This window comes from Trachypithecus francoisi, unplaced genomic scaffold, assembly GCF_009764315.1.
Source record: "Trachypithecus francoisi isolate TF-2019V2 unplaced genomic scaffold, Tfra_2.0 Lachesis_group6, whole genome shotgun sequence".
NCBI classification, from domain to species: domain Eukaryota; kingdom Metazoa; phylum Chordata; class Mammalia; order Primates; family Cercopithecidae; genus Trachypithecus; species Trachypithecus francoisi.
Genome location: NW_022681471.1, coordinates 125,363,754 through 125,377,946, shown reverse-complemented (window position 1 = coordinate 125,377,946; position 14,193 = coordinate 125,363,754). Strand labels below are relative to the sequence as shown.

The 14,193-nt window shown below is 44.3% G+C and overlaps 1 protein-coding gene across 1 annotated transcript in view; it reads left to right on the top strand.

Annotated features, from left to right (window-relative positions):
* CLCN4 (chloride voltage-gated channel 4) overlaps positions 1-14,193 on the top strand; it is an 81,928-nt gene that overhangs the window by 41,072 nt on the left and 26,663 nt on the right. The window contains exons 6-9 of the mRNA XM_033201010.1: positions 999-1,121; positions 10,040-10,246; positions 10,377-10,457; positions 11,723-12,268. Of these exons, the coding sequence (XP_033056901.1) occupies positions 999-1,121; positions 10,040-10,246; positions 10,377-10,457; positions 11,723-12,268 (957 nt within the window). The remainder of the gene's footprint in view (positions 1-998; positions 1,122-10,039; positions 10,247-10,376; positions 10,458-11,722; positions 12,269-14,193) is intronic.

Below are 14,193 nucleotides of genomic sequence, written 5' to 3'. Positions count from 1 at the left end.
AGGTATTTCTTAGTCCGATTTCTCACCGCATAGGGTGTGAATAGATGTGCTTGTAAAGGCCAGAGTGGTCTCCTGGAACATGTTTTTGCATTTAATAGGCACACATGTGGCTGTCCATGGCCTGACTTGTAGGTGACCTCTCTTTCCTGCCCCCCTTACTTAAGTAATCCAGATGGTGGCACGAAGCTGAGGCCTAGAGAGTGTGGTCTGTATCTAGCAGACCAGGCCCTTCATGCATAGGACCCCAGACTGTGTGTTTGGTTCAGAAAACTTTCTCCATACATCAGATAATTTGGAATAAATTGTTCAATGAATTATTCTGAAAGTGATCATGTTTTTCTTCTCTGATAGTGCCTGTCAAATGTTGGTGTGCATAGAACCTCCCGGAGGGCTTGTTAAAACACATTTATCTGGGCCCCAGCCGGCTGGTGTCTGGTTCAGCAGTTCTGGGGTGAGGCCTGAGAGTCTGCATGTCTCATAAGCTGCTGATGTGGCTGGACCACGGACCCCACCTTGAGTAGCAGTATTCTAAAATACAGGCCTGACCCGTATTCATTGGCAGTGCGGGTGCTTGCTGTGGTTGGGTGTGGCCTTAATGAAAGCTAAGAGAGACCAAGCCACCACAGACAAGAAAAAACTAATCTGCCAGGGTCTCGGAGGCAGGATTTTCCGCGTCACACCTTTGATTAACCCTATGCAAGTGGTGATTAAAACTAAGCATCATCCACAGTTTCCATTACTGCTAAGCCTTCCCCCTGTAGAAGGCGCGTGTAAACAGCTCCCGGAGAAACACCTGCTGCTCTGTTTGTGTGTGCTGACTGTAGCAATAGCAACAACTGATAAACCTACGCTGGCCTTTTGGTTTATACAGGATGGGGACCAAACCTGCCCAATCCCATCAAAGCTCTTGTTGTGAAGACAGATGAGGAGGGGTTGAGTCTGTTGCTCAGGTCAGCTGTGGCTAATGTTTCCTTTTTTGTTTTGTGTCTGTTGTCTAGGGTGCCAGTGCTTACATTCTGAATTACTTAATGTACATCCTATGGGCGCTGCTGTTTGCATTTTTGGCTGTCTCCCTGGTGCGTGTATTTGCACCATATGCCTGTGGCTCTGGCATACCAGAGGTGAGTCCTGGCTGAATTTTTTTTGTACCAATAATACGAATAGCAAATTCTTCTGTAGCACTGTCGTGCCAAGCACAGTTCCAAGCATTTTACTTCTGCTAACTCATTAAGCTTCACAATAAGACTATGAGATAAGTACTATTATTCTGCATTTGATAGTTGACGAAACTAAAGCAGAGAAGTTAAGTAACTCACCCCAGGTAACCAAGCTGGTAAGCTGTGAGTTGAACCCAGCGTTCTGACTTTAGGATTTATACACTATCTTCAAGATTTCTGTGCTATTTCTTCTCAGATGATAAAAGCCTTGTCTTTGTAAACCAGGCATAACTCTTAAAGCCTGTGGAATCAGAGTTCATTAACCACACACATAAACGTGCTGTACTAACTCATCAGTGCGTCTGTGATGTAATGTGAGAGACAATAGTGGAGGTTTGTTGCTGTGAAAGTTCACTGATGATGAAACCTCTCTTGCCACATTTTGCTCTTCTGGTGGCAAGCTAATAGCAATCTTTTAAAAACCTGAATGCCGCCTTAGTACATGCACTGTGAACGTACCCCCGTGAATTTAGAGTTTTTATAAATAGTTTTCAGTGCTTTCATGTAACCAAAGTATGAGGAAAGTGACCTCACTGATTAAGGGGAGTGCCTGAGACCAAACTTGAAACCTATGAGGACCTAATGGGCAGAATCATGATAATTGAGCTGATTCCCGAAAAGCCCAGATGGTGGAAATTTTAGCCAGAAGTAATTTTATTTTATTTTATTTTATTTTATTTTATTTATTTTTTTTTTGAGACGGAGTCTCGCTCTGTCGCCCAGGCTGGAGTGCAGTGGCCAGACCTCAGCTCACTGCAAGCTCTGCCTCCCGGTTTACGCCATTCTCCTGCCTCAGTCTCCCGAGTAGCTGGGACTACAGGCGCCTGCCACCTCGACCGGCTAGTTTTTTGTATTTTTTAGTAGAGACGGGGTTTCACCGTGTTAGCCAGGATGGTCTCGATCTCCTGACCTCGTGATCCGCCCGTCTCGGCCTCCCAAAGTGCTGGGATTACAGGCTTGAGCCACCATGCCCGGCTTTTTTTTTTTTTTTTTCAGAAGTAATTTTAAAAGTTCTGGTATTATCGCTCTAATCCATGCAGTTCAGTTCTCCTTCGGGTTGATGCCTTAGCAATGCCCACAGGCAATGGGCTCGAGAGTTTGAAGATGTAGTTGTGGGCTGAGTATGGCAGTAAATCCACACCCTTTGGGAGGACCCTCCAGCCCTGACAGTGGTCCAGGCAGTTTGCAGAAAGAGCTGAAGTCCTGAAAAGACAGTCAGAGGCAAAATTCAACATGGTCTTGTTTCAGGAAAGATAGAAAAAAGAAGTCTTAATATGTCATGCTGAATTTTTGATGGTTGATGTTAACATACTGCTTCAGGAACCTGAAAAATAAGCTGTGTTACCATCCTATTTTCTCAGCGCAGCTAGTTCTGCTATAATGTGACATACACATTCCTAAAAATCTCCACGCCATGCAAAATCACACAACACAAACCACAGGGCTTTCTGGGGAACATGAATTAGGGGCACAATACATAAAACTTCATCACTGACACGTATGACAAAAAGAGGAACCTAGTAAAAACAGGAGCCCAGTTGTATACATTAAGTGGCTAAGAAATATGTAAATACCACAATAAATATGTCACTTCCTGCAAAGAACTTGAAGTTTGCTTGTGGAAGTGGGTGTCAGAAGGGCTGCAAATTATGCGTTGCTGTGAAAGGCATAAGGAAGGTTATCTATCTGAAGTTGTAGGGGAAGTTGAGACAGCAGGCATAGATGGGCATGGCACCCTGGCATATGTGTGAACTGGTAGATGTTTGACTTGTGTATTTTGTGTTTTCCTACATGACTGGGTGCAATTTTCTGCATTTATCTAGTATTTCTCCTGGAGAAAATGTGCATAAATAGACATAAAATTTGCACTATGATCAAATTCCTCCCTAACATGAGTGGCATTGGAACAAATTTGCGTTTTCTTTTTCCTTTCCTTTACTTTTCTTTTTCCTTTTTTTTTCTTTTTTTTGAGACAAAGTCTCATTCTATTGCCCAGGCTAGAGTGCAGTGGCACAGTCTCGGCTCAGTGCAACCTCCGTTTCCCAGGTTCAAGCGATTCTCATGCCTCAGCCCCCCCAAGTAACTGGGGTTGCAGATGTGTACCACCATGCCTGGCTAATTTTTTTTTTTTTTTTTGTCTTTTTTAAGTGGAGATGGGGTTTCACCATGTTGGCCTAGCCTCATGTGATCCATCCACCTCGGCCTCCTAAAGTGTTGGGATTACAGGCATGAGCCGCCACTCCTGGCCTTCTTTATTGTTTTATTATTTTCTTATATAGAGGCGAGGTCTCACTCTATTGCCTGGGTTGGTCTCAAATTCCTGGGCCTAAGTGATCCTCCCGCCTCAGCCTCCTGTGGAGCTGGGACTGCAGGTGTGTGCCCCCCTGCCCAACTAATTTTTGTATTTTTTGTAGGGCTTTGCCATGTTGCCCAGGCTGGTCTTGAAATCCTGGGCTCAAGCAGTCCTCCTGCCTTGGCCTCCCAAAGTGCTAGGATTACAGTCGTGAGCCACAGTGCTTGAGGCAAATTTGCATTTTCCAACCAAGTGTCATAATAGAGTTGACTGTATTTTATTTGATGTCTAAAGCATCTCAGTTTGTGATCTCACTGCTCAACAGTAGCCATTGTTGACTCAAGCATTTTGCAAATAAGGAGATGGCTAATGGGGAATTGGTGGAAAATAGAAGCAGTAAGAGGCATGCTGGGTAGTCCCATCTCTCCCTTCCAAGAACTGTAGATGTGTGGCTTAGCTGGTGTCCTTATAGACAGGGAGTTCGAACATGAGTTCTATGTTTGAAGGGCTGGCTGGACTTTGTCATCGTCTAAATTGGGCATTTTATTGGTGATAGCTGAACTCAGAAGGAGTAAAATACTGAGTTGAGGATTTTTTTTTTCTTTTTTCTTTCTTTCTTTCTTTTTTTTTTTTTTGAGACAAGGTCTCACTCTGTTGCCCAGGCTGGAGTGCAGTGGTGTGATCACAGCTCACTGCAGCTTTGAACTCCCAGGTTCAGGCAGCCCTCCTGCCTCAGCCTCCCGAGTAGCTGAGACTATAGGTGTGCATCATCATACCTGGCTAATTTTTGTACTTTTTATAAAGGTGGGGTTTCGCCATGTTGCCCAGACTGGTCTCAAACTCCTGGGCTTAAGTGATCCTGCCTGCCTTGGCCTCCCAAAGTGCTGGGATTACAGGCGTGAGCCACTGCACCCAGCCCAGCATTTGTTTCTTACATGACGATAGTACCAGGGATACATAGACATGGATGAAATTAAAAAATGTGATGTTAAGTGAAAAAGCAAGTTTTACAAGGATAAAGGAGGATTGATAGAATGTCTATAAACAGCTAAAATGAAAAAACGTACGTTCTAAAACTAGAGAGAAAGGGGAGAAATGGTAGGAAGTGGTGAGGGGAAGGAGGAAGGTTCCACTGGGGAGGCAAACACGAGGTAGCCACTCTTGTTTCTTAAACTTGGTAGTGGGCACATGGGTACTCGTTTTATTAATATTCTTTTAACTCTATATAAGTGTGTGATGGATTCATTTCTCTATTTCCTAAATAGTTCATAAAAATCTTTTAAAGAACTTTCCGGAACCAAATGGAGGTATGACTCAGCAGTAGCAAAGTCTTCCCTGTTACTGTAGTAGAGCTGGAAATTCTTAACCTAAGGATGGAGTATTTTTCCCAGTTCTCGAGGAGAGGGGCAGAGTACAAAGTAAATGTAAATAAATAATTCATGGGTAAAAAGAATCTCCTGCCAGTCAACACCCAACTAAATATGGAAACTGACTTCAGTTGAGACATGAAGCTGTTCTTCATTCATTCTAGCAAAGATATTGACTGAGCTATTTGGAAAATATGTTTATCATTGTCTGAGGTGATCTGCTATAAGCTGCTATATGGCACGCTGTGTAAGAATGAACTTTGAATGTGATGCACTTATGTACATTTAAAAAATTGCTTATCCTCTCTAGCATAGCATTTGCTTCCAAAACATTTTGATTACTTAGAGTGAAAAATTATTTTGGAAACATTTTTTAAAATGCAAATTTAGGCCAGGTATGGGGGCTCATGCCTGTAATCCCAGCTACTTGGGAGGCTGAGGTGGGAGGATTGCTTGGGGCCAGGAGTTCGAGGCTGCAGTAAACTATGATTGCACCACTGCACTCCAGCCCGGACAACAGAACAATACCTTGTTTCTAAAAAAGAAAAAAAGGAGACCGGGCGCGGTGGCTCAAGCCTGTAATCCCAGCACTTTGGGAGGCCGAGACGGGCGGATTACGAGGTCAGGAGATCAAGACCATCCTGGCTAACCCGGTGAAACCCCGTCTCTACTAAAAATACAAAAAACTAGCCAGGCGAGGTGGCGGGCGCCTGTAGTCCCAGCTACTCCGGAGGCTGAGGCAGGAGAATGGCGTGAACCCAGGAGGCGGAGCTTGCAGTGAGCTGAGATCCGGCCACTGCACTCCAGCCCAGGCAACAGAGCAAGACTCCGTCTCAAAAAAAAAAAAAAAAAAAAAGAGAAAAAGGAGCAAATTTACAGAAGGGCTTTTATTTTTCTATGTAATAAATGCTCTCCATAGAAGTTCTATAAAGCACATTTAAATGTGAATACTTGCCTGTAATTCCAGCACTTTGAGAGGCCAAGGTGGGAAGATTGCTTGAGCTTAGGAGTTCAAGACCAGCCTGGGCAATGTAGTGAGACCTCATCTCTACAAAAGTAAAAATAAGCGGCGGGGTGCGGTGGCTCACACCTGTAATCCCAGCACTTTGGGAGGCTGAGGTGGGAGGATCACTTGAGGCCAGAAGTTTGAGACCAGCCTGGCCAACATGGCAAAACCCCTTCTCTACTAAAAGTACAAAAATTAGCTGGCGTGGTGGCACGTGCCTGTAATCCCAGCTACTCGGGAGGTTGAGGCATGAGAATCGCTTGAACCTGGGAGGTGGAGGTTGCAGTGAGCTGAGATCACACCACTGCACTCCAGTCTGGGTGACAGAGCAAGAGTCTGTCTCAAAAAAAAAAAAAAAAAAAACAAAACACCGGTTTGGTGGTGCACACCTGTAGTCCCAGCTACTCTGGGGACTGAGGTGAGATGATTACTTGAGCTCAGGAAATTGAGACTACAGTGAGCTGTGATTGTGCCACTGTACTCCAGCCTGGGTGATAGAGCCAGACCCTGCCTCAAAAACAAAAAAAAAGTGAATACTCAGCTTTTGTTGCACGTGGGACTTGAGAGAGAACTGGGTAAGCGTGTCCTCTTACTTCCTTTTGTCAGTAGAACCACTGTCATGTCAACTATATGAGAACTCATACCCTCTCAGAACTTACTCTGTGTTGATGTTTCAGTTTATTAAAAGACATAAAACATAAACACTCTTACAAATATTTATTTATCGGAAAGGGTTCTGGTTTTCAGGTTAACACTACCAAGTCACAAATCTGCTGCAGTACATCTCATTAAAGCCCTGCTCTCTTCAGTCTGTATGAATTCAATTTAAAGCAAGTGATTGGATTTTGCCATCAACTGGGAATGCATTTATCTTCTTTAGTCCCTAATTTGATCATGAGAATTTTATAAAATCATTTTAGAGAATTACAAAATACCTATTACATTGTTCAATTCACCACATGTCATGGCTGGCAAAGGCTCAGGTAATTTAGATGCTTGTAATTTTCTAAATGGTATTACGCTTTTAAACTATACCCTGGGGTCCAAATCCACATTAACTAACTGACAAAAAATTATAGATAATTTTATTTGAGGCAACACAAAAGGGCAGGATTGTGGCAGGCGTAATAAAACATCCCTTAAATAAGGGATCTGAGATCCCAGAGCACGGGCTCAATTAAGCTAACTACCACTAGTTAAGGACGGGTGTAACCACCACTAGTTTGTCTGCCACGAGTTCAAGGCTAGTTCAGGAAATACCATCTGACTGTATAGCCAGGAGACCTCGCACATGTTCTGTAGGAAGGAGCTCGCTGAGTCCTTCGAGGCACATACACACTCTTGGATGAGCTCACTTCATGACCTGCCCCAAATCGCCCAAGGTGACATGATGCTCAGTAGAAGGACTTGGTGAAAGAACAAAGAGTGTTTCAGGGCTGTGCCTTAATACTGTATTGAGAAATGAGGAATGTCTGTGCCGCTTTTTTCAGGAATCAAGCCGTGCTCTCCACCTGGGCTGCATTTTAGAGTCACCTACGGAGGCTGTAAAAATCCTCATAACCCTGGATGCACCTCAGACCAATTATATCAAATCTCTGGGGTGAGAGCCAGTCTGCAGTGTTTTCTAATTCCCCAGGTGACTCTGATGAGTGCCAAGGTTGAGAATGACTATAGTAGCTATTTGAGAAATTGATTACTTGGCAGAGCAATGCCCACAAGGAGGTGTTTTGAAGTTACATAAATAACAGTGACAAGAGATAACCTTGTCCCATTATGTATTACATAATGGGAAAACCAGAAATTGACCGCAGATTTCATTGACTGATTCACTTGGTGTCTAATTAATCCGTGATTACAGGTTTGTAAGTTGCTAACTCAGCAGTAAACATTCACTCCATTTCAGCCATTTGGGGGAGTGGTTGGAGGTAGAAAAATTGTTTGATCATTGATGGTGCTTCTATATCTAAGAGAATACCATTTTGGCCGGGGAGAGGCCCTTGGTGTATGAAGTTAATCACTGACATAGGCACCCAGTTGAATTCTAAAAGCATTAGGCAAAGAAAGACTCAAGTGAACCTTTAGGAAGAAAGCCATTATTTGGTATTTACAAAATGCAGCAGGTCTGGAAATGGAGCAAGATAACACTCCCTATAGTCGAAGTCCTTTACAATAAAAGAGGGTAGGATTTGATAGAAGAGAAGGGGTCATGATGGATTCAAACATCTTACATCCCAAACGTGTTGTTGGAATGTTGAGCGTCTTCTTCTTTTTCTACCATTGTATTAAGAATGTTTTCAACACACAGAAAAGTTGAAAGAATTGGACAGTAAAAATTCATTAATTCATCACCTCCAGCAGGGGTTGGCAAACTTTTCCTATTAAAGAAAGAGAGTCAATATATTAGGCCTTGGAGGCCAAGGGGCAAGATGGAGCAACTATTCTCACCAGAAGGCTAGTAGTCTTTTTTTTTTTTTAACATACTACTTTTAAAAATGTTAAAGCTATACTTAGCTCATGGATCATACAAAAATAGATAGTGGGCCAGATTTGGACCACAGGCTATAGTTTGTCAACCCCTGACCTAAAGTTCAACTGTCATTTTGCCCTTGTAGGGGCAAACACCTTTTTGCGGGTTTGTGGCTGGGCCTGTGAATTAAATTGACATGTAAGACAGATCAACAGGAGAAAAGCATACACGTTTGTTTAATGAATTTTACATGACATAGGAACCTTCATAAGGAGTGAAGAACCAAATATGAAGTTAGGGTTGAATACTCATGTGCTGAATTGGATGAGTAGTAATCTATGAAAGTGTGACAAGGCAGAGGAGCCTGGGCTAGGGGAGTTAGCTGGGTGAAGTGGCCAGGAGGATGAGGGTTAGTCTAACAAGGTTGGTTCATGCAGATTTCCCTCAGCCTCAATTTCCTGTCTTTGATGATAAGAATGATGCTTCCTTCTAGTATAGGGAGGGCATCTTTCACGTGGGAATTTCATCTCCTGCGTTTAAGAACAGAATGGGCCAGGCACGATGGCTCACGCCTGTAATCCCAGCACTTTGGGAGGCCAAGGCAGGTGGATCACGAGGTCAGGAGATCAAGACCATCCTGGCTAACACGGTGAAACCCCGTCTCTACTAAAAGTACAAAAAATTAGCTGGGCGTGATCGTGGGTGCCTGTAGTCCCAGCTACTTAGGAGACTGAGACAGGAGAATGGCGTGAACCCAGGAGGCGGAGCTTGCAGTAAGCTGAGATCACACCACTGCACTCCAGCCTGGGCGACAGTGCAAGACTCTGTCTCAGAAAAAGAAAAAGAAACAGAATGGTCAGGTGATCTTCTTGCTCCTGCTGTTTTTCAAGTGCCTTTAACCCAAAATAGTCAGTTTGCCAGAGTGGCATATTTAGGGGTAGCATATTCCTTTTTTTTTTTTTTTTTTTGAGACAGGAATTTGCTCTGTCACCCAGGCTAGAGTGTAGTGGCACGATCACAGCTCTCTGCAGCCTTGACCTTCCAGGCTCAAGTGATTCTCCTACCTCAGCCTCCCAAGTAGCTAGGACTACAGGTGCATGCCATCATGCCAAGCTAATTTTATTTATTTTTTGCAGAGATGGGGTCTCTCTATGTTGCCCAGGCTGGTCTTGAACTCCTGGGCTCAAGCGATCCTCCCACCTCGGCCTCCCAAAGTGCTGGGATTATAGGTGTGAGCCACTGTGCCTGGCCTGGGGTAGCATATTCTTAACTACTGCACTCTCCTTGCCTTGTCACATAGTCAGCCAGCTCTGCATCTCTTAATCTAGGACATTTTTCAGAATCAGAAGTTAACAGTTAATATCAATAGGTATATGTCTCTTCTCAACATAACAGAAGGTAATGTGAACAGGATAAAATGCCATAAATCAAGCGAGACCTTGTTAATGACTTATTCAGTCCTCTTTAGGATCTTTTGGTACTCTAGGAATCCTTAAGATTTACCATGCATTGAGTTTTTAATATTTCAGTTAATATAAAATTATAGTTAAATCAAAAATGAAAATAGCCTCTGTTCCATGCTATTGAGTGAATCTAAACTTGAACATGTCTCTCAGAGGAAGTACAGCTCTTTTCCTAGCCATGGATTGAAGCAGTTCATTCCTTCTTGTTCTCCATCCTCTGTTTCAGATAAAGACCATTTTAAGCGGCTTTATCATCAGGGGCTACTTGGGGAAGTGGACCCTGCTAATCAAGACAGTCACGCTGGTGCTGGTAGTGTCCTCTGGTCTGAGCCTTGGGAAGGAAGGGCCGCTAGTGCACGTGGCTTGTTGCTGTGGCAACTTCTTCAGCAGCCTTTTCTCCAAGTACAGCAAGAATGAGGGCAAGAGGCGGGAGGTGAGTCGCTCAGCTTTCATCTGCAGCGAAACTTTCTTCTCAAAGCCCCCTCCTGCTGTCTGACCTGCAGGTTTGCACGTTTGTTTTCATGGAAGGCCTTGAAGCTTATGTAGAACTACTTGTTTTGTAGGTGCTTTCAGCTGCAGCGGCTGCTGGAGTCTCTGTTGCCTTTGGTGCACCAATTGGAGGCGTGCTTTTCAGTCTAGAAGAGGTGAGAAGTGGGCAGCTGAGAGAATTCATGATTTTGAGCAGCAAGGCCCTTTGAGGGTTAGAATCAAAGAAATATTGGATAAGATTCCTGCAGTTAATTAAGGAGCCACAATTTCCACTGTTTGTTTTTTTTGTTTGTGTTTATTTTCTCTTTTTTTGAGACTGAGTCTTGCTCTGTCGTCCAGGCTAGAGTGCAATGGTACGATATCGGCTCACTATAACCTCCACTTCCTGGGTTTAAGCAATTCTCCTGTCCCAGCCTCCTGAGTAACTGGGACTACAGGTGCACGCCACCACGCCTGGCTAATTTTCGTGTTTTTAGTAGAGATGGGGTTTCGCCATATTGGTCAGGCTGGTCTTGAATTCCTGACCTCAGGTGATCCACCTGCCTCAGCCTCCCAAAGTATTGGGATTACAGGCATGACCCACCATACCCAGCCACCGCCATTAAATTCCTGTTTGCAAGTATTGTTTTAAAAACTGCCAACGTGATTTTTTTTTAAGACTTAATAATATTCTCTGTCTCGTAACCAACTTAATTAAGCATTTTTGATTTTGGTAACCCAAACGGGTTATTCCAGGGGTTGGCAAACATTTCTGTAAAAGGCCAGGTAGTAAATGTTTTTGGTTTTGTGGGCCATACAGTTTCTGTTGTAGCTGTTCAGCTCTGCTGTCATAGCGTGAAAGCAGCTGTGAACAATACGTCCACAAATGGGCATGTCCGTATTTCCATAGATATTTCTTTATGGACACTGAAATTTGAATTTTATGGTTTTCACATGTCACAAAATATTGTTCTTCTTTTGAATATTTCAAATCAAAAGATTTTTTTCCCCTTTTTCAATCAATTAAAAATGTGAAAACCATTCTTAACTCATGTGCCATATAAATGCATTCACTGGGCTGCATGTGACTTGCAGCCCAGAGTTTTCCAAACCCTGATCTACTCTGTTGTCTGTAGAATCCATTCCAGAGGTTTATTTGCTTCTAGGGGAGTCTCTGTGCCATGAACAGAATTATGATTAAATACTTTTCTCTTAAAAATGTAGCTCAAACCCACCTTGACTAGTGTCCATTCCACTTCTAGACATAGTTAGATTCGTCTGGGGATCTTTGCTGATGCGTTTTGGTCATATTAAGTCCAGGGTGATGGAATGAGTGTGTTCACTCTTGGACTGAGAGTGTGACTTTCATGCCAATCAGAGGGCCTGGCTCTGAGCAGCTCTTTCTCCGGCCAGTCTCTAATTTTCTACTTTTTCATCTCAGGTCAGTTACTACTTTCCCCTGAAGACCTTGTGGAGGTCATTTTTCGCAGCCCTGGTGGCAGCCTTTACACTGCGATCCATCAATCCCTTTGGGAATAGCCGTCTTGTTCTCTTTTATGTGGAATATCACACGCCCTGGTACATGGCTGAACTCTTCCCCTTCATCCTTCTTGGGGTCTTTGGGGGCTTGTGGGGAACCCTCTTCATCCGCTGCAACATCGCCTGGTGCAGGAGGCGCAAGACCACCAGGCTGGGGAAGTACCCGGTGCTGGAGGTCATTGTGGTGACCGCCATCACTGCCATCATTGCCTACCCCAATCCCTACACACGCCAGAGCACCAGCGAGCTCATTTCTGAGCTGTTCAATGACTGTGGAGCCCTTGAGTCTTCCCAGCTCTGTGACTACATCAACGACCCCAACATGACTCGGCCTGTGGATGACATTCCAGACCGGCCTGCTGGTGTTGGTGTTTACACGGCCATGTGGCAGCTGGCCCTGGCACTGATCTTCAAAATCGTCGTTACCATATTTACCTTTGGCATGAAGGTAAGTGAAAGGGAAGGAAGATGGGGTGTGGACCCATGTCCTTCTGGGGACAGCACCCTACTCTCTAAAATAAAATTGTGGTGGGAAAAAAGGGGAACTGGCCTTTCTTTAATGTTCTCTTGTGCCAGGCACTTGACATTCCTTTAATCAATAGGAAACAACTTTTAATAAACAAGCTTATGAAATAGAGATTTTAATCCCATTTTACAGCTGAGGAAACTAAGGCTCTGAGATCTTAAGAGGCTTGATCAGACCCACAGTTTATGGGAGACAGAGCTAGGCATCAAACCCACTTCACACATTCCCAGAACAGGTGGTGGTGACCACAGGTTTCCTGCCACTGGCCAAGTGATGCCAGGTGGTGGAAAAAGCCCAGGTCTGGCTCAGTTTGGCTCAGTAAACATGCATTGAGTATCAGCTGTATCTTAGGTGTCGTGCTAAGTCTGAGGGATACAGAACTCAAACAAAGCTGCCCTTGCAGAGCACACAGCTCTGGGAGAAAGAGATGCAGACCCGGAGTTCTGACACTATGGTGAGCACCACACTGGTATGACAGGAGCACAGAGTGAGTGTGTCCCCCGTTTGGGTAGGGCTGGGCATGACAGGGGCTCTTTGCACACATTGTCTTTGAAGGGCAGAGCTGTGGATGACAGCACATGCTTTCTTTTCCTCCTCCCTCCCTCCCTCCCTTCCTCCCTCTTTTCCTCCTCCCTCCCTCCCTTCCTCCCTCTTTTCCTGCCTCCCTTCCTCCTGCCTTCCCTTCCCTTTTCCCTTCCCTTTTCCCTTCCCTTCCCTTTTCCCTTGTTGCAGTCAACACCTGTATTTAGCTTTAGAACATTTTCATCTCCCAAGCAGAAATTTCATGTCCATTAGCAGTCACTCCCCATTTTTCCCTCCCCTAGCCCCTGGCAACCACTAATCTGTTCTGTCTCTAGATTTGCCTATTTTGGACACTTCATATAAATGACATCATATAATCTGTGGCCTTTGGTGACTGGCTCTTTTCATTTAGCGCCATGTTTTCTAGGTTCATTCACATTGTAGCATGTGCCACTACTTCATTTTTATGGCTGAATAATATTCCGTTCTATGGAGATCCCACATTTTGTTTATCCACTCATCCTTTGATGGACATTTGTGTTGCTTCCACCTTTTGACTATTATGAATAATGCTATCATTGCTTACTTAAAGAAACTTTTATTAGGGTATATCATCCATATAGAGAAGTGTACAGCTTGATGGAGTTTCATAAAACACACACACACTTGTGTAACCAGCACCCAGGATCAGAAGCAGAACATTTTCCGCCCCCCAGAGCCCCCTTTTGTGTTCCATTACTATTGCTTTCTGTGTGGTATTTCTATGAATTGTCTTTTTAATTTCATTTGCTTTTATTAAAAATATAGAATAGAGACCCAGTCTCCCTGTGTTTCCCAGGCTGGTCTCAAACCCCTGAGCTCCAGTGATCCTCCTGCTTTGGCCTCCCAGAGTGCTAGGATTATACACATGCGCCATTGTGCCCTGCCTGAATTGTCTTTTGTTTTTTTGGAGACAGGGTCTCATGCTGTTGCCCAGGCTGGAGTGCAGTGGCACAATCATGGGTCACTGCAGCCTCGACCTTCTGGGCTCGAGTGATCCTCCTGCTTCAGCCCATGGGGACTACAGACACGCGCCACCACACCCAGCTAATTTTTGTATATTTTGTAGAGATGGCGTCTCGCCATGTTGGCCAGGCTGGTCTGGAACTCCTGGGCTCAAGCGATCCGCCTGCCTTGGCCTCCCAAAGTGTTAGAATTACAGGTGTGAGCCATCACACCTAGCCTGAATTGTCTTTTTTTTTTTTTTTTTTAAATCTAATGGTCTGGCATGGTGGCTCATGCCTGTAATCCCAGCACTTTGGGAGGCAAGGTGGGTGGATCACGTG